Source organism: Cimex lectularius, unplaced genomic scaffold (genome assembly GCF_000648675.2).
Source record: "Cimex lectularius strain Harlan isolate CLEC.00 unplaced genomic scaffold, Clec_2.1 scaffold22, whole genome shotgun sequence".
NCBI lineage: Eukaryota > Metazoa > Arthropoda > Insecta > Hemiptera > Cimicidae > Cimex > Cimex lectularius.
In genome coordinates this window covers 2035765-2061657 of record NW_019392657.1, presented here as the reverse complement: position 1 = coordinate 2061657, position 25893 = coordinate 2035765, and the positions used below count along the sequence as shown (strand labels likewise).

Sequence of the window (25893 nt, the reverse complement as noted above, 5' to 3'; positions counted from 1 at the left end):
AAAATGCTTATAGAAGGAACAATAAGGAAAGGTTTTTTTCGCTTAAACATTACATTTTATGCTTAAGCCCTTCACATTACAATTATCACTGAAATTAATAAAATCCGTTCCTTACATTGTTTTTAGGTTTTTATATTTCAATAGACCAGAAGTAAAGCTTAAGATCACAAATAAATAATGGATTTTTGGTGTAAGAAAGAGTGTTTGGGAAATCATGACTAGGCACAGAAACAATCCCAGGCGGGTTTCTTAAGTATAACAAATGGATACCATGAGCTCGACATAGTTTTATAGATATTAATGCCAATAAACCCACCATCCTTGCTGATTTCTTCTCTGTCATTCGTTTGTTTTCCAATACCTGTAAACAAAATATTCATTATAGTACGTTATAACGTAATATTTATTAAATAATATAGATTTTCCAAATGCGCGAGAGTCTCATAAATTGTATAATTTAATTTGCAATAAAATGCTACCCGTCATTAAAAAGAAAACGGTGAAAAGCTGTTTTTCATTATAAAAAATGGTGTTGAATAAAACGATCCGATTTGTAAAGTTTAAGGTAAGCGCCCACTCGGATTTTCCGATCATCAAAGAAAAAAAAATCAATTTTCAAATGCCTGAGATGCATCCACGCATCAGCAAAACAATTGAATTGCTTCACGTTAGATGGAGCTGGAAGATATGACTCTTGCTATTATGATGAAAATTATAATACAGAATTATTATAACGTGATATAAATCCACAATGTTACAAAAAAAAAAATAAAGTACACATTGCAACCCTTTAGGGATATTCTTCCGGCGGCAGAGCTACCACAGATATATTAACAAAACCAAAATGTTTAAAACACACACTAGACACTTTTTTTTAAATGCAACTTTACTTGTAATAATCATAAACCCATATGTGTTATTCCTATTAGCAATTGAACTAGTGAATATGTATTTATAACTCAGTGAGCAATTGCCACAATACATTAGTGTTTTTTTAAATATCGACACAATAAAGTTTGTAAATGTAACCTGTAACTGTAAAACTAATATGCGAGATGTTTTTCAGTTGTAGAGGAAAAATTGAAAAAAAACAAAAACATATTTGCATAAGAGATACAGTTAACAGAGAATAAGAAAAGAGATATCAAAAAAAGAAACAAGTTAACAAAAATAGGTATTTCTTATGCCCACCCTCAGTAAGAAAATTCTAGTAAAGAGAATTGGAATTGGTTAGAGTTATATTATATTAAGCAAAACAATATTTTTACGTGAGTTCATGATATGAGTAGATAATAAATTATAGTTCACACTTCTACAAATTGATAATTAGAACAACAAATTTTTTTACATATTTTAACAAAATTAAATATTACAAATGACATGCTTTATTAAATAATTTTGGAATTTATTAACATTACTAGTCATAAAAATTGAATTTAAATAGAAGTGCAGTTTTTAAACTAATAATGAAGGCATGTTTGGCAAAAAGTTCAGAATTAATTTTAGGCAGGGTAATTTTTGATTTTTTAGATAAACGAGTAGGATACACATGCAAATTATAGCTATGTTGTTTTAACTTTAAATGTATGAATACATGCGCCAAATACAAAAAGGTTTTTTTTTTACATTAAAGACATCAAATTTTTTGAACAATTTTTCAGAACTAAAACTTGGATGCACATTTAGTATAATTTTAATCACAATCTTTTGAGCAACACAAACCTTATGTAATGGTTTTCAATTAATTAAGGTTTTTAGTTGAGATAAAAAATCAGTGTCACGAGCGGGATTCGAACCTACGATCTTCGGCTAGATGCGCCGCTGCTCTACCACTTGAGCTATCGTGACCTCGAAACTAACCTCTCTCTGACACTAACTTCCCATCTCTACCCCACCTTTTGAATTCTTCCTTTTTGCCATTTTTCAGTGTGGATCGAGGTCACGATACTCAAGTGATAGAGCAGCGGCGTTTCTAGGCGAAGATCGTGGGTTCGAATCCCCCTCGTGACACTAACTTTTTTATCTCAACTAAAAACCTTAATTAATTGAAAGATATTAATTGGTCAAGCGGACCACGAAAACTTATGTAATAGATTTTTACGATATTGCCCCATACTGTCAAACCATATTGAAGTAATGATTGTCATAAAGCAAAATATACAGTTTTTACAGTGTGAGGATCAAGAATATTTCTCAATAATTTGAATTTATAAAATAATTTACGAATACGCTTGGTGAGAGTTTGTAAATGTATTTTAAATTTCATATTGCAATCGAACCAAATTCCTAAATATTTACATCTAGTAATAGTTAGTACTGGACAGTCACAATTTCCATCATATGATTTACATTCATTTTTGTGAAGAGTGAGATTTGGATAAGATGTGTGTGATTGTAGTCTCAAACCATTGGTGGGACAGAAGCACCAAGGGAAGGTTAACCCACGAGTTTCTACCCAGTATTGAGGACCGAGGAAGAGCAAAGTGGTTTCAACCAGATTTCTGTATCACACAAATAATGACAGGTCACGGAAATTTTAACGCTTACCTGCACCGATTCCGTAGAGCCAACAGTCCACTGTGTCCCGACTGCGGAGTTGATGACAGTGTCCAACACAGACTATTCAACTGCCCCCTCCTTGAGAGTGCGAGGGAACCTCAAAAGATCCTCTTCCACCACACTTGGCCACCGACCCTCAAATAGTGCGGTCATCCGGCATGGTTCAGATCTCCTAACGACCGCTAAAGAGAAAGTAAATGGGATGGGGAATTATTTCGAATCAGTCCACCGCCAGACTTTAAAGCAGGGTCCACAGTATCTTCAAAGGCTTCTATCTAGGAAAATAAAAACGATCTCTGATAGCCTTAATTACAGCCCTAGAGAGTGCAAAATCGTTACTTCTAGCGAAGTCAAAAACATCATAAAATCAAGGCAAAATAGGAAAACCCCAGGATTTGATGGTATATCAAACCTTATGTTAAAAAACATTCCAAAAAAAGCTCTGGTTTTCTTAGTATACTTGTTTAATGCGATGTTCTTCCTCGGATATTTTCCTCAAAACTGGAAGACGGCAAACCTTATTTTTATAAAAAAGTCAAAAAGCCTGCCGAGAATCCGTCAAGTTATAGACCCATTAGCCTGCTGAGTGCACTCTAAGTTATTCGAAAAGTGCATTCAGCACCGTCTAACCTCCACATTAATGCTAATGACATTATTATAGATGAGCAGCACGGCTTTAGACCGGGCCTCTCTACGGCCACCCAAGTCACTCGCGTAGTAGAACATGTGACCAACATGTTCAACAACAAAAAACACTGGGATGGTCCTCTTAGACATGGAGAAGGCCTTTGATTCGGTCTGGCAGGACGGTATAATTTACAGGCTCATTGAAATGAATTTCCCTGGATACCTTATAAAATTTGTCATGGCCTACTTAAAAAACCGGTTCTTTCCGTGTTTCCCTAAACAATGAAACTTCTAGACCTTTCCCAATTGTCGCCGGAGTTCCCCAAGGTTCAATCCTAGGGCCATGTTTGTTTCTCCTTTTTATAAATCCACTCCCCTCACTGAGAAATTGCAAAATTGCGCTTTATGCGGATGACATAGCTGTCTATTGTTCATCCTGGAGGCCTAAGACAATTGCGAAAAGACTAAATGACAGCATCACCAGGATTTGCAGGTTTTGTCACCGCTGGAAACTTAGGATTAATGTCCCCAAAACTGAGGCCATATTTTTCACAAAACGACGACCAATATTTAGGGAAACCATTCACGGATACAAAATCGAGTGGTGTGAAAGGGTAAAGTACTTGGGTTTAACTCTGGACCGAAAACTTAACTTCTCTAGACATATAAATGAAATAGTTACAAAAGGTAAAATAGCTATTTCCGCTGATGGCCCGTGAGAGTGGAATGAGCTTTGAAATTAAACTAATTATTTATAAAGTAGTTATAAAACCTATGCTGCTGTACGCTTGCCCAACATGGAGTTACACGTGCGAATCCAACATCCAAAAACTGCAAGTGGTCCAAAATAAATTTCTAAGGTTTATTACGTCACTACCACTATACACCAGAATTGGCCTCCTCCATGAGAGAGCGGGAGTGGAATATATTAATTCTGAATTAAAGCGTCTGTTCAGGAATTTTTTTATGCGTCTCTCCTCCAGCAAGAACACTACTTGTAGGGATATAGGAGTATATGATCTAAACTTTCCATGGAAACATAGAAGGATCAAGCACAATACATAAATTTAGGAACTGTGATATATTTATTTATTGTTGTTGTTTCCTCTAGAGCTGTGATACTATAAGACAATTTGTGATAATTCAATTACCCGTACTGCATTGTTCTTGTTATTCTCATTTATTTATTTATAATCTTGTTAACACATTTTTGTTAATTCATTTGCTAATTGTTATCCTATTTGATACCTAGTGGGTTTTTTACGAAAATTTTTCCCACTATTTTTCTAGTTTGATTAATTAAAAATAACAACAAACTAGGACTAGGTGCGTTGATAGGCAAAGTTTTGAAATAGGACGTAAAAGTGCCCCCTTAATGAATGTATGTAACATAATGTATAAGTATATTTTTTTAATAAATGTTTATTCATTCATTCCACCTACCCTCAACGAACTGGATAAAGAAAAGGGGACGTTTGAGGTCCTCAAGCCTGTTAGCCGAGCTATAGTCGATAAAGCACCTGACTAGTTTTTTCTCTTTCTTTTTTCTTTTTTTCTTCCTATGATAACTAAGTTACTTGTTAGATCTTAGCGTTTCCCTGAACTTTTAATTCCGGGCTGGTTACTCCTTGTACCCATAATTGTTAGTTATTTATTAAAATATTGTATATATATCTTTATTAGGAAGTCTATTCAAAGGATTAACCAGCAAAGGGGAGACCTATTAGATTAGGTAAATTAATAATAACAAAAATATTTCCCTGCTTCCTTGGGTCTTCCCTTTCAAGGCAAGGTCGAAGGAAGCCGTTAAGCACACAATAAGATCTCCTAAACTTGCATCCCATTTGAATTGCAAAAACCATTGCAAAAGGACATCAAAGAGGTTTCATTTATATTGTTTGAGTATTCATCCATTCTTTAATTATTTTAAAACTATTAGAAACAATGTTTAATAAATTAATAAATCAATTGTCAGTAAAAATAAATACTGTATCATCGGCAAAACAAAACGGCAAGCCATTAATATCTTAAGTAAAACTATTATTGATGTTTGAAATGAAGAGCAATAGGAATATCTAAGTATTTAATTTAGAAGTTAGGTACCTCTTGATTTCCATGAGTTGATGACCAGATTTTTCTTTTGTGAAGTAGTCTTTTGTTTATAAGGGCGGGTAAAATTCCAGCCATTGTTTGAACGACGGGTTGTAAAATGTATATTAAACTGTCAAGCTTATCAACAAATTGTTGCGTGGGACAGTCTTTCCCATATCGATTCAGGACATTCCAAAATTTATTTCAATAAAATTAAAACGACTAAACCCGCACGTAAGATATGCGAAGTAGAGGGTCGTACGCCGCCGTGTTTTAAACAATTATGGGAAAGAGACACGAGCCTTGAAAGTAAAGTTTGTTCAGGCCATCCGCGATCTCCTAATTGCGATGTTTGGGGAGCTGTTGATACTAGAATCTTCACTAAAAACTTGAGGTGAATTAGAAGTTTCCTACACGACGGTAAACCTGCACTTGCGAGGCATTGGGATGGTTCCCAAGAGTTGCAGTTTCCACACCAGGCCTACCTCGTGTTGATGTGTTTCAAACGTTTATGACCCCCCCCCGGGGGGGGGGTCACTAAGAGAAATTGGATATAACCAGGTGTGCTTTAAAATGATGTGACAGGATATATAGGGTCGCATTTGAAATTTTGAGGTTGAACTGGGCCTGAGGTATCCTGTATAATTTTTCCCCCAAAAAAGGTAAAAATTTGCAACTGTATTAAAAAATATTAAACATGTATTTTTGCTTTTTTTGATAAGCTCATTGGTTCAAGGGAAATTGACCATCTAAAAAGAACACCCTGCATTTAACAACCCAACATTGATAAAGAATTACGTTTGAGCAAAGAGTTTTTCTTATAAGTTATAACAAACCATGTTTGAAAATAGTTGTCATTTTCAGTGCAAATTCGATGTAGTGATTTGACCTATGAGTACGTTCCTTATGGTGTATGGACAACACCTTGAGAGGCTAGGGACATGGTGGGTTAAACTTCTGATCCCCCTATTTATTTCTTTTTTTAATTAGGGTGTTCGACTGACAAACCCCTAGACACGTGAGTTTTAATTTTTTTGTCTAGTTTGCCATGATAAAAAAAGTTTTAAACTAACTCTCCAGGATAACGGGATACTGTTAGGAACTTTCAAATGGCAAGATACTCATCAATGTTCGGTTTTTGAATGGGTTTTTGACGCTGAATTCAAAGTTGCAAACATTTTTTAATTGGAGCAAGTTTTTAGTAAAAAACATTGTCACATTCCGAGTCTCTCTCTGTGTGTGTGTGTGTGTGTGTGTGTGTGTGTGTGTGTGTGTGTGTGTGTGTGTGTGTGTGTGTTTGAGAGATAGATAGATAGATAGAGATAGAGATAGATAGATAGATAGCTAGAGATAGAGATAGAGATAGAGATAAAGATAGAGATAGAGGTAGAGATAGAGATAGAGATAGATACATAGATAGCTAGAGATAGAGATATAGAAAGAGATAGAGATAGAGATAGAGATAAAGATAAAGATAGAGATAGAGGTAGAGATATAGAAAGAGAAAGAGATAGAGATAGATAGATAGAGATAGAGATAGAGATAGAGATAGAGAGAGAGAGAAGAGAGAAGAGAGAAGAGAGAGAGAGAGAGAGAGAGAGAGAGAGAGAGAGAGAGAGAGAGAGAGAGAGANAGAGTGATAGAGAGAGAGAGAAAGAGAAAGAAAAAGAGAGAGAGATAGAGAGAGAGAGAAAGAGAAAGAAAGAGAGAGAGAGAGAGAGAGAGAGAGAGAGAGAGTATTTGTTATAATTATTAGAATAATGAGGAGAATTGAATGTACAAAATAATTATTAATATTAATTAATGTAATATTCCTATATTAAAGCATAATTTAAAAATATTTAGATGTTTTAACTAGTTAGTTCTAATAATTGCGATGTACCTGTCTGTTGAATGAGAAGAGTGATTTCCGAAACTTGAGACAGTACTTTTTTCTTTGTAAATAAATTGTTGCATCTATTTGACACTTCATAGATTTTATTAATTATTTATTTTATTATTTTATAATATATGTTTATTGAAAAGTTTTAGATTAATAGTACTCATTAGGAGGTCGTATACCTACATAGGTACCTACATCACACAAAACCGCATCTCACGATCTCCGAATTATCATTAATTAACGGTCATTAAATACTACATGTTAAAAAATGCGTAAATTAAAAAATAAAATAAAAAGTGTTAGAAAGCCCGAAACAACTGTATAAAAAGTAAAACAAAATTACACTTTTCTTCATTATTATCCTTGCTTTGCTTTTCATAGATGAAAAATTCCTTTTTAGTAGGACTTATTTTGAATATGTTTAAAAAATAAAAATCAATATTTTATTTTAAAAGAAGTTATAATTTTACATTATTTTCTTGAAATATTTAGTACATTTTTTTAATTTACAGAAGAACTTTTAGGCCTCCAAAATAAGGGTTAACAGAAAGAAATTTTTTTATCTATAAAATCCATAGTTTTTTTTCCCAAATAATGGGTGTCTTTATTTCGACCTTATCTTTCCAATCTTTTATTATAATCCAATATTTGCATTCAGCTTTTTTTTACGTCAAAAGTTGGATGAACAGTCATACAAATCAGTGTAGTTAGAAAAAAGAAAATCGCCACGAATTGCGATAAATCAGTTTTACTAAATTAACATAAAGATAGATTCACATAAAAAGATAACTTTATACAAGCGTTTCGTTCGTTCCCTCGTCAGAGTTCCAGTGTGGCCGTATCCAAAATAGTATCCAAAGCCCATAATAACCCTGGCCAAACTGGGAGCAAGCCTAAGTTTAGATTAAATTCTGTCGGCTACTGTCTGAATCACAGCCGCAATTTAAACTGTAAAGCAAAAACCAATAAAGAAAACAAACTACAGCATGGAAAATAAAATTTATGTTAAACAAAAAACTGTAATCAATCAACGTTAAATAGAATTTTCGCTTTTCACAAAGTCCAAAGATGTGTTTAAAAAAAGACCTGTGTGACATCCTACGCGATCGATGTTGATCGACGCCATTGATTTAGAGATTTCACTTCTGAATGCCTCTGTCAAGAACATGATAGGAAATATGGCCTTTTTGTTAACGCGTTTTCTTTAACAAGCGATTCCGATTTTGTATCGTTAATCAAAAATTTTAGTCGGCCGGCTTTTCACTGTCATAACTTTGCTCATTTAATAAAACACCACTCCCTCCCAATTAGACCTCTGAACGCAGGGTGCTTATTAATTCCAGAGTCATGGCTCAATCGCCTCATCCCTCTCCTCATCAATTTATTTCACTTTTGCACCACCTGACACAAAAGGAAAAATTGCCTTTTTTGTTGTTAAAAAGATTGACGTTTTAAAGAAGAATATAAAATAAATCTATACAGAGCAGAATAAATGTGGTTTAGTGCAATTATATAATATACAAGGGTTTTAATTAATTGTGTTTTTTGAATTATCACTTTAGTTTATAGTTTAACTAAAATATTGAATTATTGACCATAAATATGGCTTTGAACAATTCAATGTATATATACAATAGACAACAATACTTATGAAACAATTCTACTAGTAATAATGTAAACTATCCAATATATTTCCTGGTCCGATTGACCAAATAACTTCTTGCAATTAATTAATCTTTTAATATAAGGTATTGGTTGAAATGAAATGGCAAAAAAGGGAAAATTCGAAAGGTAGGTTGAGATGGGGAGTTGGTGTCCGAGTGGATCGAAGTCACGAGAGGTAAAGTGGTAGAGCAGAGGCGTATTGAGCCGAAGGTCGTGGGTTCGAATCCCGCTCGTGACACTAGCTTTTTCATTTCAACCAATACCTTACATAAAAAGATTAATTAATCGATAAACGTTATTTGGTCAATCGGGCCACGAAATATAATGGATTTAATAAGTAAAACTAAATTTTCACTAACAACTCTCCGTGGCCAATTCATATGTCGCCGAGAATCGAATCCTGATTACACGACATTTGAAAAATAGCAAAAAGGGGGGAAAATTAGAAAGGTGAGTTGAGATGGGGAGTTGATGTCCGAGTGGATCGAAGTCACGATAGCTCAAGTGGTAGAGCAGCGGCGTATTGAGCCGAAGGTCGTGGGTTCGAATCCCGCTCGTGACACTAGCTTTTAATTTCAACCAATACCTTACATAAAAAGATTAATTAATTGAAAGAATATAAACTATACTTCTTTTATATTATTATGTAAGTAGGTTAGTTAGGTTATTGCACGAATATACGATGAAATATTTATGTTGTTAGTATTGATGATGATGATGAAATAGATGGATGCAACGAAGGATATGTGAACCCAGGCACTGCAGCCTTCTGGCTTCTTATACCTTCCTAGTTCCCTAGTTAAGTGCGATCGACTCAATCAAAGTATTAATTTACCGGTACCAATTATTGTTTCAAGAACTTACATAAACAAATGACACATTTTTTTTGTTTTGAAGTGATTTATTTTACATAATGTTTGTAGATAATGTTTAAGATGTAGACAAGGTGGCTGTACATTCATTCAGTCCTTAAATTCTCAAAGTAAAGACAAAAAGGTCACAGTAAATAACAAAAGGAACACAACGGAAATGGAAACATTAAACACAATGGACGGCGGCAATATAACGACATTTAATATGAGCGCAATAATCCGACGGCTGTTCGTTATTACAGTGAAGAGGGATTAAACCACTAATGAAAAGACCTCTACCAAACCGCGAAGTGACAGCGCGAGGGAAATTTATTACCGGGAAAGAACGTAAAACAGACATGTTCACGTTGCCAGTTCAAGATTTACAATAATGATTTCGATTTGCGTCACGTCTCGTTTCAGGTCTGTTAATTCAATTTTGAGCTCTAAAAGCGCCAGAAGAGAAAGAAAATAAAATAACTCTCGAGGTATTATTTGCCGTACTGGTGAACTCGACACTGATGGATCGTTCTGAGGAAACGAATGCCGAGTGTGTTACGCCTTGTAACTCCTACCACTCTCTTCACACAACATTCTCAAACTTGCCTTTTTGTACAAAGTTGATTGGTATTTATTTTCTGGCATAATTAAAAAAAATCATTTAATTTTTCTAAATTTCAGAAGCTTAATTGGAGCTTCTTACTCCTAAGGTTGTGTTTCCCAGCGTTGGCCATCACGCTTATATTGATATAAGAAAAAAAGTCTATTTCTTGAATCTTTTTTCTTTTTTTTTATCTCAATCACTCCATTAAAACATTCAATGATTTACGCTTTAATTATTATGATCAAATTGAGATCAAATTAGGGTTGCACAAATCTTGCAAATTGAGAAAAGTTGCGATGCTCTTATAAAACTCATTCAAAATTTAAATTATGATGACAGTTTACATAATAATTAAAATTTTTGAAAAAATTGAAGATGTTCAAACACAATAAAAACCACTGTAAAAAAGGGCATATTAGTTAAACAACTACAGGGTGTTCGGCTAATCGTGTAACAAACTTTGCCAGTAGATTCTACATTCAAAATGGAACCAAAAAGTCCTACTTAACTATGGTTTGAATCTCAACAATTTCAGAGTTATTCCACTTTTTTCTATTTTTTTTTTTAGATTTAACCACCTTGCTTTCAATAAACAATGATAACTACAAAATTAAAACGTTTTGGACAAAATCCGTTGATACCAGTCAACGTACGTTAAATTTCCTGGAAGATGTAATCAATACTAAACTTGTAAACGTTCGTGAAATAAACGAAATTTTTTTTCAAAGTTGAAAACTTACTATGGTTATTCTAAACTACTATTTCCAAACCTAGAGATCAGCAAATTTCAGAAAACGTACTCCATTTAATATCCTTTTTAGTGGAGTAATTACTTTTTAACTTAAATTACTTTTTTAACTACTTTTTTTCAGAGATGAAGAACACCGTACCAATCTACCAGCCACGGTTTTTTTTTCTTTCCTCCATCAATTTCTTCACCTTTGAAAAAAGTAATTGAAAAAGAAATTACGCCAGTAAAAAGGATATTAAATGGAGTACGTTTTCTGAAATTTTCTGGTTTTTACGTTTAGAAATAGTAGATTAAAATCACCATAGTAAGTTTGTCAACTTTGAAATTATTTTTTTTCAAAGTTCTCGCTGCTAAAACGCTAATTTCACGAATGATTACAAGTTTGGTATTGATCACATCTAATTTTAAACTTAAGGTAGTTTTCAATGGTATCAACGGATTTGCCCAAAACCTTTTAGTTTTGGAGTTATCATTGTTTATTTGAAGTAAGGTCGTGAAATCTTAAAAAATCGGAAAAATTAGAATAACACCGAAACTGTTCAGATTCGGACCAAAGTTAATTAGGAATTTTTGGTTCCATTTTGAATGTAGAATCTACTTGCGAAGTTTGTAACACGAGTAGCCGAACACCCTGTACACAATGCATTCCTGTAATATTGTGTCAGGTATGTAGTCGCAGTATACACGTGACAAGGGTAAACTGTATGTATTCATACCAAAGATTTAAGGCCTACCACTGTCATGATAATTGTACATTATGTAATTATACATAATTATTGATAATTGTAAGAAATCGAACTAAAACAGCAAATTGTTATTTCTTTATACAATAATTTCTATTAATTATTCTTTTTATCTCAGGTCTTGATTGAAATGAAAAAGTTAGTGTCCCACACGTGATACTAACTTTTTCATCTCAATCAAGACCTTAAATAAAAAGAATAATTAATTGAAATAATTAATATAGTCTATTAAGACGGCTAAACATATATGGGTTATTGTATAATAATTTCACAGTGGAAATTTAAAAAAATTAAATGCTTATAAATCATAGATTAATGTTTATAATTATAGATTAAGGTTTTTAGTTGAGATAAGAAAGTCAGTGTCACGAGCGGGATTCGAACCCACGATTTTCGGCTAGATACGCCGCTGCTCTACCACTTGAGCTATTGAGCCTTATCTCAATTAAAAACCTTAATTAATTGGAAGATATTAATTGGTCACGAAAACTAGTGAATTTAATAAGGTAAAATGAAGAATACCTTCACTAAAGCTCTGCGCGGCCATTTCATTTGTTGCCGAGAATCAAAGATTACATGATATTTGAAAAATTGCAAAAAGGTGGGAAAATTCAAAAGGTGGGGTTGAGATGGGAAGTGTCCGAGTGGATCGAGGTCACGATAGCTCAAGTGGTAGAGCAGCGGCGTATCAAGCCGAAGATCGAGGGTTCGAATCCCGCTCGTGACACTGACTTTCTTATCTCAACTAAAAACCTTAATTAATTGAAAGATATTAAGTGTTCAAGCGGACCACGAAAACTAGTGAATTATAGATTAATAAACCTCACAAAAAGGAAGGAGAAGGTTCCAGCTCACAGCAGGCAGAATTTGAGGAAAATTCACTATACCTGCCCTCTTAACTATCATATAAAGAATATGGGCAGAACAGAGACATAAACATGTCAGGAGATCCGCCAGAGAAATCGGCATATGCGAAGCATTAACCCGTACAGCCACGTGGTATCAAAAGACATCAAAAGAGGTGCGCGAAGACCGAGCAAAGTGCTTATTATTATAGAAAAAAGTGCACTTTTTGGCAAGGTATGGCTATTATTTATAGGGGTTCAACAATAGGTTGCAGCGGAGGAAAAGATTTTTATAATTCTTTATCAATCCCCCAATCTAATAAAAAAATTCAATCTATGAATGATAACTTGCGATTCTGCTAGTACGGCAATACCTATCTCAGCTAAAGTGCGCAAACAAAGTCATGAATGATGTGATACAATAAAATATATTGACGTAAAATAATAAGAAACTTGTTTGACTTTAATGATGTGTAACGATTGTAACTTAGTTGACTAAATCGCGTGCAAGAAGAACGGGACCTATACACGCGATATTATGTTTTTTAATCGAATGGAATCTTTTGTTGAAGGTGGACAATTTTTGATGAAACGGATAAAAAACCGAATTTTACTGAATAGAAGGATATGATTAATCACGTGAAGTCAGCTGGGTGGATTCATTTTAAATTAATTAATGTTGAATAAGTAAAATGATCGAACAAGGAAAAAAATCCTGAAACCAAATTGCAGATAAAAAATTAAGGGTTGTTAAAATAAAACTTTTTTATATCTCCTCAATGAGGATAAAGATCTCGTTTTTCCTTATGTCTTTGAAGAAACCAAAGTTATGCACAATGGTATAAAGGTAAAGGAATTCTTGGGCCCGTGTGCTCGAACTTGAGTTAGTAAACAAGGGAGGCTTGAGCTCCATTTCCCAAGTACTCCCTCAGGGACCGTAAACAAGTTACGCGTTTTCTCCTCGACATATAACTCCCCGCCGGAAGAGGTTTTTAAAGATTTGGTCATACCCTCGTGCCCACACTCTTCCAGGATCATCGTTCCATCATGCTCACATCGCGCGATAATACCGTCGCTCTTGTGTTTTCCCAAGTAATCTTGTTTTTTTTTTTTCGTATCTTGTATCATAAAAGACAATTCTAAACTCTAGTTTCACCATCTAGAAATAAGGAAACATCTGTCCGTAAAAACTGGTGAGACTTTTTCAAATATAAATTTATTTCACCCTCAACACGACACACAGTAATGGCATCTACACAGAAAACAAACACTTTGAAGCCTGAAGATGATTTCAATAAAGCTCGAAACGTTGGCACGATAAAAAATGCTTTTCTAAACCTACGACAGACGAGACCGCATCTCACGACCTCTAAATAATCATAAATGTATTATGGTTAATATATACACAACATTAACAATTCGTCCATTCCGCACTGATCTACAAAAAATAGTTTTTTGTTTTACTACTTTAATAATGATTGTAGTTATAATTAGTAACATGCGCCGTGCTTAAAGGAGTATTTTCCTTTTGCTGTGCTGCAGCATGTACACAACTTTATGCGATCTGGCAAGGGGTCGGAGTGTTTCGAAGTGATGGAGGATCTGCCTACCTCGTCTGTACCCCCCTGAGCGAGGTATCAGCAATGGAGGACAGATTCTCATTGGACCCTCTTGTTCTCTTGTTTGAAAGGTATTTTGAGTTGGGGGTATCTAGAAAAAACCTCTGGGTATCCAGAAACCTGCAGCTGGAGGGCAATGAACGCGCAGACAAGGTAGCGAATGCGGACGTTTTGTCATTAAGAACGAAGTACTGCGATCCGGCCCAGTGACTCTATGTGAGCAATAAAGAATGCTATAAAAAGCGTTCTCGAACACTATTGATCACGGCTTTGAAGAAGAAAACAAATTCAGATAAAACTGCCAAACTTTCGACCTATTTTAAGGTCATCATCATGGCCCTTGGCCTCCACCCTTGGTAGTAACAGCTGAATTTACTTTCTTCTTCAAGACCATACCTAGATCCAAATCCAATACTGAAAAAAGTAAGAGAGGGTTGACAGCGGCAATGGAGCGAGTCGTCCGAAAAGCTATTGCGAATCAAGTGCACGACCGAAGATGGCCTTCTGAGTCTGATTGTGAGACGAAAGGAAAGGATCACCCCGATTGAGGATGCTGCAAGGTGTACTTGGAGATCAGGATCGGGAAGCCTCAGAGCCAGGGGATCAGACGAAGGATTTAGCATAATGCACATTCTGAGAAATCGCTTTTACACTTTTGCTCAATTCTCAAAGACTTCGAGCAACAAAATTAAGCCTACATCCAAGAAGACCCTCGACGGGCTTACCAGAGACTAGCGTTGGGACAGCTTAGTACAAGAAAATACCAATATTGGCAGAAACTGATTTTCTGGTTTTCTGTCCATTCACCAGACGGACGAATTTGGGGCTATCGAGCAGCTTCAGAGCACTACAACCAAAACAATATTGCCGGAAAAAGTTTGGAGGTTGTTAAGTTCTGGCATGTAGTAAAATTTCTTTGGCGGCAAAAACAGAGTTGCTCGTTTTTAACAGGTTGTCATTTAATGCAGAATACGTGACAGACATTCTAGAGGAATGTGGTGCCATTTGCTCCTGTTATCGGCAATGAATTTCTCTTCTATACGAGATAATGCAAGACCAACAGTCGCGGCCAGTGTTAGCAGCACTTTCATCAATATTTTCACTCTAAGTTGGCCGACTTGTATCCCTGATTTCAATCACAGTGTGAACTTTTGGGACGAGCTCGGACGTTGACAATAAAACTCTCCTACAAACTGCTGAGCTGGAAGTTAGGTCAGTTGATTTAAAGCGTGTTATAAGAACAAGAGAGATTTCCAACTTTGTTTCTAATCCATTAGATTTCGTGGTCCGATTGACCAAATTACTTCTTTTTTATCAAGGTTTTGATAGAAATGAAAAAGCCAGTGCCACGAGCGGGATTCGAACCCACGACCTTCAGCTAAATACGCCTCTGCTCTCGTGACTTCGATCCACCCGGATGCCAACTGCTCATCCCAACCTACAACCTTTCGAATTTTCCCTCCTTTTTGCTATTTTTCAATTTTTACCCAAAATAATGTATTTTTTAAATCTAATTATTTCTTTTTAAGTTTATTTGGTAATTAAAATAATCATAAAAGAGTGTAAGTAGGTTAAATAATGTAAAATAATTTAATTTGTTTGGTTTTTTCAGTAAAATTAAATATTCAAAAAATTCAAATTTATTAATTTGATTGTATTTAAATTAAATTTTTCCTACACTGCTGATGAAATTTTTTTTATATGTTTAGCACAATTAAGCAATTAAATTAAATAAAAATTTTGATAGACACATATACACGTACACTCAGAAACGCGCAAAAGTATTTACTGTATTTTTAATTTGTAGCTAACGATCTCCGGGGCAACACAAAAGTGATTGGCGTTCACACCTCATGGAGGCAGACTCATATCTTGACATATCGATTATTCCTCCCTCTGGTTAGAACTCCTTTGAACAAGTAATTGGTTTTGACGTGGAATGATTCGTTTCCTACCGGCGCAAAGAGAAAAGGGCGTGGATTCGTCTAAAACGTAACTCTTGTTTGCCCTAGAACCACCTCCGGGCCCTTTTCAATATAGTCGGATATTCATATTTACATTTTAACGAGATTACGATCGATGGGTATCGAATGAACGTAGAACGAAATGGAAATACTTTATAATGTGAAGCGACGAGGAAGACTAGCATTTATAATCATGTACAAACGATTAATAAAAAAATGGTCTTAATGGCAGCGATTAAGCGAAAATGGAGCCTTACCATAACAGTTAAGACGATCAAGTTAATCTTCGACACAATTTTTAATTTTTTTTAACCCATCCACCACCTCTCCGTACCACAGGGAGACCCCATACCGGAGGACCACTACCATGAAATCATTAAATAATTAAGGAAGTTTAAATTTACTTTAACGTCTTCTCCTAGCCTTACGTTGGTGGAAGGTGAGACAGGGGAAGGAAAGTTTTTTTAAAATTACCTATTCAAAAAAGGGGTTCCCTTTGCTTTTTACTTCTTAACACTTTGGTTTACCCATATGATAAATTTTACAAGTTAGTTCAATAGAATAAACAGCCCGAAATTGACCACCTATTTGAGTTGAAATTAAAACTAGGAAGACGAATAAATAATACAATACAATAAATAAATTAACGAATAATAAATAAAATAAATAAGTTAGATAAATATTATGATATTTAAGAAAGACATCGGCTCTACCATCACGAAGGCGACGCGAGCTTTGATGGTGTGCAGAAGAATAGCAGGATGGAACTGGGGATTTAGACCGGAAACCTTGCTTTGGATGTACACCATGATAGTAAGACCCATACTTATATACGGAGCTGTAGCCTGGGCTGACAAAACAGAACAAGTAATTAAAAGAAAAGAACTCACAAAAATACAGAGACCTGTATGCATCTACATAACGGGAGCAATGAGAACACGTCCCACTGTTGGTATAGAAAAAATATTAGGATTAAAAAAAATGATTAAAAAGCAACGAGGACAGCAGAGAAAACCATCATTAGTATTATCAAAGAGAAACCTCCAGCAGGAATAAAACTAAAATGGAGAGATAGCAACGAGGACAGCAGAGAAAACCATCATTAGTATTATCAAAGAGAAACCTCCAGCAGGAATAAAACTAAAATGGAGAGATAGCAACGAGGACAGCAGAGAAAACCATCATTCGTATTATCAAAGAGAAACCTCTAGCAGGAATAAAACCAAAATGGAGAGAAAGCAACAAAATGATGAAAGACAATCCGATACTTTTGGCTCCAAGAGATGACATGAACAGGATGTTTGAATTTAATCAAAACTTCCAAATAAATCTAGGTACAAAAAAGAATGGGAACGAGAGGTCCTTTGGTACGCAGATGGATCTAGAACATAAGAAGGCAGGAGTATTCGACCCTGGAACCAAATATTCGGAGCCCATGGAAAAATACACCAATATCTTCCAAGCTGAGATTTACGCAATTGAGTGCGATCGCAACTCAACTCAACCTGAATAAGGGGTACGAAAACAAGAACATACCTATCATATCAGATAGCCAAGCAGCCATCAAAGCACTAAGCTCAAATATCACTAGGTTAAGGATGGTGCTGAACTGCAAAACCAAGAACAAGGTCAGCCTCTGCTGATGGGACATATGGGAGTAGAAGGCAACGAGAAAGCGGACACCCTTCCAAGGAAAGGAGCTGCTACACCTCTGACAGGACCCGAACCCTTCTGTGGCATAGGAACCCGAACTATCAATGAATATCTCAGGACAACAAATTTCAGAAGAAAAGAAATTAAAGAATGTGTCAAAGGAAGCAGGATTAAACTGCGAATCCTAATAGGATTCTTAACAGGACATTGCAAGCTATGGACTCTTAAAGAAGATTGGAATAATCCAAGACTGCACATGCAGATTTTGCAAAGAGGGAGAGGAGATACCAAAACATCTACACTTGCGCGCAGGAGAAAGTGCTTTGGGATGTACAATGTGACCATAGAACAGCTTCAACCACTGAAACCGGGCCTACTAATCAAGTTTCTTGATGAAATAGGGTTTCAATGTCCGTTATTACCTGGCTAATTCAGAAATCAGGTTGAAACGCGCTTTTCCGGGAACTAATACTGGGGAAAAATTCTTGGGTTAATCTACCCTTGATACTATTGTCCCATCTTGCTTGCCAAATATTCTCTATCCATTTGTCGATGAAAGGCGTTGTTTTCTTGGCATTTGGCGAAGATTTTACGTCCGATGGATTAGTTCGGTAGGTTTATCGCTTTTCTTCCTTAAGCTTTCTGAGCGCAATTTGTCCATGTATGAGGAGGTCTATTGGCGGAGCTAGGAATTGCAGCGCATGTGAGGGAGTAGTTTTATAAGCTTTTGTTGTTGTTAAAAGCGCTATTCGTTGTCCTTGTTCCAAAGCTGTTCTACCCATAGGGACGCCTTCCTTGTGCGCCCAGGCAAAGTCCGACCATCAACCCTGGTGTCTGGGGGTAACCAATGATGGAGGCAAATTTCCCTCCTTACCTTCCTATACCCTTCCTTTCCTTTCCTTACCCCCCTCTGCGTTGGCAGAGGCTTCCTGGGTTACTGAACCCGCATCCCTCAGGCAACGGGTGCATCAGCAGGAGGTTCGTACGAACTCCCGGGTGGGCGATCAGTCACACCTTAAAAATAATACTGAACCACGGGAGTAGAGTATCCAAGCGGCTCTACTAAATGAGGTTGGACTCGTGGTGGTCGTGGTTTGTAAACAAATTGTACCTTAGCTGGAGGGTACCGGACAACCGGAGCTGGAAATAGAGTGCCTTCTCTCTCCGAGGTGAAAGGCCGTGCCGGAAATCACAAAACTGCCTTTTTCCAGGCACATGTATGGATGTGCCCTTTTAGGGCACTTCTGAACTTGTTAGCATTGCACCACCTCGCTACCAAGGAAGGTGACAAGTCATAAATGAAGTCACAATGACATGAAATATCTTCCTGGTATTCTATTTGAGAACACTGGGCGTCTGAGAAGTCCCCCCGGGGATAAGACAGGACGTTAAAGATCCTCATGGGTCTCAACACCCATGAGTAAAGATGGGAACATCTGTCCCCAAGCTGAAACTCCGTATAGTTTTACTGGTGTGTACACACTCTTATATACTGTCGAAAGGCTTTTGGATTAAGGCCCCAAGTAGATTTGGCGATCCTGCCCAGTTTCGAGAATGCTCATCTGGTCATTTCTTTTAATTTGGTGACGTGATGGGATTGGTTGAGTTTGTGTCCCAGTTCTACTCCAAGGTATTTAACATTTCACTTGGCTTTATTTGTTTCCCTTCGATTGTTACGATTGGAGCCGTAGTGTGTATTTTTACTTTGTTCTATATATAAATATCTAGCAAAAATATCACTCGAAAAATAAAGGATCGGATGGTGTGCATGGGAAAAGTAAGAGGTGTATTTTTAACATAATGTAAATTCGTGTCATTAACTGCATGGTAAAAGCAACAGTATCCCTCACCCTTCTACGCCCCACGACTACAATTACCTACTCGATATCCTCATCTTATCCGATAATAGGGTGCCGACCCCCGTTCTGGAAAACGTTGACAGAGAAATATTACGTTTCAACAAGTAGAATTTACAATTTTATTACTTGAAGTTTCTAGCGATAAAGTGGATAGAACGGGTCGAGAGGGTGGGACGGAAGAGTTTCGAAACGACGGGTAAGATGGATGAAGGGTGTACCGTACAACGAATATTATTAAACTTCACTCTTCATGTTCCCATCGTCCTCAATGTGTAATTTTTTTAAACGCCAAAAGGCACCACCTGACGCGACTTTGTATGGAAAACAGAGCCGCAAACTCTGCAGGAGGCTCTAAAATGGGTCGGGCATGTATGCCGGCAGCTGGTATGTTTGAAAGAACAAAATATCATTATTTATTGTCTCCCCCCCAAAAAAAAAGATATTGTATTTTTATTTCGTTAGAATTATATTCCCTCGGCCTTATTTATATTTATGATTATTTTTTTAACGTAACACAGCGATATTTATTTTTAAATGAACCATATTATTCTATGTATTACATATGATTATTTGCAGTCTTGTGTGATGTAGGCTTATAAAAACATTTTCTTTATTGTGCCAACGTTTCAATCTTTATTTAAATCATCTTCAGGGCCTGGGATTTACAAACGCTGTTTGGATTATACAAATACATGTAAGATGTAAAAACGAATTTTTACAATGATATGCAATATAAATTTTTTAGATTTATTCACAATATTTGTACTCATTCAAAAATTCAAAGATTTTCTTGCATTTTTCTGTGCAGATGTGTCGTGTTGAGAGTGTTAGTGAGATTAATGTTTTTGTTATCGTGCTACGTTTCGATCTTTATTGAGATCATCTTCAGAGTCTGGGATTTATTAACATTGTTTAAATTATATAAATACATTTAAGATATACTACACAATACAATGTTGTACACAATATAGAAATTTTAGGTTTAATCAAAGTATTTGTATTCACTCAAATTGTGTGTTTTCTGTGTAGATGTTTCACTGTTGTGTGTCGTGTTGAGAGTGTTAGTGAGATATTAATTTTTTTTTTATTATGCTTGATTTTGAACTAGTGGGAAAGGAGTTAGGGATAGAAATTCATTTTTCTGAGGAGGCTTCTTTGAGGTGAAAGGGAACAAGGATGGGAAAAATGTAATGGTTTGTCATTCGGGCCTGGTTAGATTTTCAGGATTATTATAGACAGGATTTTAAGGGAAAAAGAGATAAATTGTTGGATATTTAGACTATAGAATTGTTTGATGTGTGGAGTGATATTTTCTTGAAGTCGTGAGTAGCGATCAAGAATGAGATAGTTTATAAAAACACCTTTTTCATTTTTTTGCTCACGTTTCGACTTTTATTCCGGTCATCTTCAGGGCATAAAGTGTGGAGCTTGTTGTGGTGTCGTATATAATATATTAGCTCCTAGTTGTTTGTTGGTATTTTCACTCAAACGGTTGACAGATAAGAAATTTCATACACAAGCCCACTTATAGTAAAGAAATACAGGAAATATCCTTTACAATACATTTTTATTCCTGAGAGTGACCACGGATCTCTGGTCCGCAGTTGTACGCTGATTTGACCATTGGGATTTCTTCTCACGCCATCACGTAATTTTAACAAAGAAACACTGGTAAATAAAACATCGAGGAAATAATTTTCTCCTTTGTTTTCAACTTCTAAACATGGTAAACTTTATTAAATTAAATTTTATTACGACCTTAACCTTTGTGCTAAGCTTCGCTAAATCTTTTACATATATATTAATAATATTGATACATCTTTATTTGCAAGAATGTACATTACATATAAATTTGCCACAAAAAATATTTTGGTATGATGTCAAAAAGCAAAGCTTGTACTAGACAGCAGGAGTTTTTGGAAACCCTCAGAGAAATAAACAGAATATATCTTTACAAAAGCATAATGCAAAACAAACAAATAAATAAACATAGTACAGAATAAACGTTAGTGTGAAAAAACAACAACCAAATTAAGACTTCAATTTTCATGAAGTTGCATAAAATTCTAAATTTATAAAAAATCTTAGACCGGAAGCCAAAGAATCAATATGTAAATTAAATCTCAAATTTGAGTCCAATGTGACACGAAGATATCTAACATTGTAAGCAAAATGGATGGGCAAGGAAGGACACTCATTATCATCACAAGCATGAAAAGAAAATTTTAAATTATTAGTATTTATTTTCTTATTTAACGAAAAGTGCATTACATTACATTTTTTCTGTTTAAAAGTAGAAAGTTTGAGTTCAACCAAAAATTAATCATTATTTATAGTTTTAGTTGAATTAATTAAATTATCACTTGAGAAAATGATACAACTATCATCTGCATAATTAAATATTTTTACATAATTTACTTTTGATAAATTTAATATATACAATAAACAAACATGCAACGACTAAATTTCAAGATCATCTCGCCGAAAACACCGAGGAATATCACAATAAATAGCTGTTAAATTTTTATAATTATATCATGATATTTAATTTGATGAATTTTAGAATGCTAATGTTCCTACCAGTAATGGTTTTTTGCGCAAAATAAAAAATCGCCTATGATGATGTATTATTTGCCATTAATACATATGATCACTTATATATCCGAAACGGGGCGCCGAAGACATCGCCTCCGAAACATGCCAGGGTCATCCTGCGGGGATAACCGGATGGGTACGTCGGGCGCGTGGTCCTGGATATTTGGATGAGGCCAATATCCATAATCTACTATCTACTATCCAGTAATGAGACAATTCTAGTCACGTTCACTGTATCCCACAGAGTATTTGACATTCCTCGGGGCGGGTCTAAAACCTCCAATTCACGCTAATAAATTACTGTCTTCAGACAACACTCTCACCACAAAGTAGAAATTGTCCAACTGCCCGTAAAAGCTATGACCTCAACAAGACTAAAAAGAAAGTGGCACGATGATCTTATTTAATAATAAAATATTTATTAACAGCATAATTATCACAACATCACCATATGCATTCTGGCTAAATTGAAGTTCGAAAGACAGCTGCGCTTTGTGCCTTCAACTAAATGTCTATGACTATATTACATTGGTCTTATTTAAAATGAACTATACTCTACCTGCATGTTACGATATTTTTATTTTATATTCTCTTTTTGGTTTCTCATGTGTTTCGGAATTTCGCATTAAGTTCTTCAATTTTTGTTCAGTTGATGACATCTACAATGTATTTTGTTGTACAAAAATCATAATTAAATTAATTATTACATATCTAGAACTTCAAGACTTTTAAAAGTTTTCTCGTTCTCGATAAATCTTTATTTCAGTCTTTTCTGAATACTAAAATGTTTTATATAATGTATGGTGATTAGTGACCGTTAATCGATAATTATTCAGAAATCGTGAGATGCGGTCTGGTTTGATGTAGGTTTCAGAAAAACATTTTCTTTATCGTGCCAACGTTTCGATCTTTATTGAGATCATCTTCAGGGCTCAAAGTGTTTGTCTTCTGTGTAATTGTGCCATTCTTGTGCCCTTGGTCACTCTCAACACGACACGCAAGAATGGCACAATTACACAGAAGACAAACACTTTGAGCCCTGAAGATGTTCTCAATAAAGATCGAAACGTTGGCACGATAAAGAAAATGTTTTTCTGAAACGTATATCACACCAGACCGCATCTCACCATTTCTGAATAATTAGTTTTATATAATGTTTGTACTTCTCATTCAGGCGTATTTTTCAACCTGCAGCCATTTGAGCGTCTCGATCTGACTCTATGCTTTAACATAGACACGTGGATATCCTAAAATGCAACCCTCTCGTTTGTTCCTCAGGTTGTCAACTACATAACAGATACAAAACACACAATACATATGCATACATCACCATTTTATCTGGTCGATATTCCTCGGGGCTGGGTTCAACCCGCTCCATTCTCGCTAATAAATTACTTTCACTCTCCAGACAATTTCATCTCGCAGTACTCGACGTTTCTTTGGGTAGGATAATCATATCCGCGTAATCGACGCGGTATCTTTTCCACCAGCAGGTGTAAGCCTGATATGACCTATGCGTAATCTAATAAGAATGGCGTTTTCCCTTCTCGACTATCTGTAGACCAGGGACCAAGAAGTAATTTGGCAGGAGTCTATACCCAGTATTTTCCCAATTTTCATTTACATTATGCTTCATTAATCTTACCACATCAAAATTTGGTTTATTTGTGGCGATTAGTGACCGTTAATCGATATTTATTTAGAAATCGTGAGATGCGGTCTGTGTGATGAAGGTTTCAGAAAAACATTTTCTTTATCGTGCCAACGTTTCAATCTTTATTGAGATCATCTTCAGGGCCTGGGATTGTAATATGTAAACAATGTTTGTAAATCCCAGGCCCTGAAGATGATCTCAATAAAGATCGAAACGTTGGCACGATAAAGAAAATGTTTTTCTGAAACCTACATCATACCAGACCGCATCTCACGATTTCTAAATAAATTTGGTTTATTATTTAACTAAAGCTACATATTTTATTTTATAAATAATGGCAATTTGATATGGATATGAAGTCCGGCTACCTCAATTTTATAATAAAATAATAATAAATTAAAATGGAAAAAAGGAAAGTCTAAGCTTACAATACCAGCTCTTTTTTTAAGTTCAACGATAAAATATTGCCAGTTAAGCTCGAAACCATTAAGTTTTAACTCAGTAGCGCCGTATTTGGCCAATTAAAATATGCATGTACGGACGAGGTGCCAACCACAATAGAATTCGTATTCAACTACATATTCAACAGCATGAGACTTGCAGGCCGTTGTGTTTGGTAACATGTATTGTCTGAAAAGACCTTTTGTCCTGTCCAAGCAGTTGAAATTACATCGAGACGATTTTTGCGGGAAGTAACTAACCGGTAACAAAACGCTACTTTCATAAAATTTTGGCAAAATGAAAACAAAGAGTTTATTAATTTCTCCGTAGTTTGTCGCTGGGAAAAAGAAGAAACGGCCTAAAATTAAAATCAAGGGTGTGAAAGCAGACGATACAGCGAGCGAACAGCAGAGGATATCTGTCAATCTGATATTGACAGATTTGATCTATCGTCAACCATCCATTGATTTGTTGGAAACTGAAAGTTCAAATTTATTGTGCATGATGTTAATAAAATAACAATTTTCAGGTTTTTTAACCTTGGTTTTAACCATTTACTTTCAACCTGAACAAGCTTTCTTTTTCTCCTCCTGATTTTAGCATTAAACATATTTGGTTTTGAAAAATGATAGGTGGTCTAGCTCATAGATATATCTAATCGACAGTAACAATTAAAAAATACAATTTAATTTAAAATTTAACTACTGGCAAGTTATAAACTTGCGTCTTGGAATCGTACACTGTTGTAAATTGGATCATAACGACTATACAGCATATCAATCAACAAGGGGTGCAAAAATAAGTGGAAATCTTACTCGGTCGGTTTGCATTGTCGGGAAAGGCGAGACTCGCAGCGAACACGAATTGGATGAAGAACGATGGACGCATGTCACATGTTGTTGCAGTACGATGGAGGATGTACAAAGGTCTGACACACACTGAGACTGAAGCCCGATGCCCGAACTCGAACAACCCCCGACGCCGCCCACCGTCAACCTCACCCCCGTCGCACGACTACCCATTGATTCAACCCCGTTTTGTTTACTTCCCCCTTCCAAGAAGATTCGCATCACTTCAATATTAAGTGCGATATCAATGATGAAATATAACATAATTTCTTCGAGGTTTTATAAAAAGGGGAAGCATGATATGGAATAACTTGAGATCATTGGAATTAGTTATATATTTTGATTTTTTCTTCTCATTGATGGACTTTCAGTATCTTTTCTATAAACGATAAGACAGTTAAAATATCGAATTAATTTAAAAATTTCAGAAGACATTCTTGTCCAACTGGCTGAAATTACGGTGTAGTCTATCTCTGTTCTCCATTCGTTCCCATTCCCTCTGAGAAAAAAAAGTATTGTTCCTAGTTATCATTAACATAAGAAAGTGTCGCTACTTCGATTTTGTTGACTAGCGTGTTGCCTTTAGTATTTTGATTTCTGCCGTGCCGTGAATGATGGATGACCTCCCCCCACTTGAGTACG

The 25893-nt window shown here is 35.5% G+C and overlaps 1 protein-coding gene across 3 annotated transcripts in view; it reads right to left on the bottom strand.

Annotated features, from left to right (window-relative positions):
- Positions 1–25342, bottom strand: part of LOC106662078 (tyrosine-protein kinase transmembrane receptor Ror-like) — a 53460-nt gene extending 28118 nt beyond the window's left edge. Inside the window, exons 1-2 of one of the 3 annotated variants that reach the window (XM_024224787.1) lie at positions 25219–25342; positions 317–361 (exon numbers count right to left, since the gene is read on the bottom strand). In XM_024224787.1, the coding sequence (XP_024080555.1) occupies positions 317–361; positions 25219–25291 (118 nt within the window). In that variant the 5' untranslated portion in view covers positions 25292–25342. The remainder of the gene's footprint in view (positions 1–316; positions 362–25218) is intronic. The other 2 variants (XM_014385886.2, XM_024224788.1) reach the window with 2 other exon arrangements.
- Between the last annotated feature and the right edge of the window lie 551 nt (positions 25343–25893).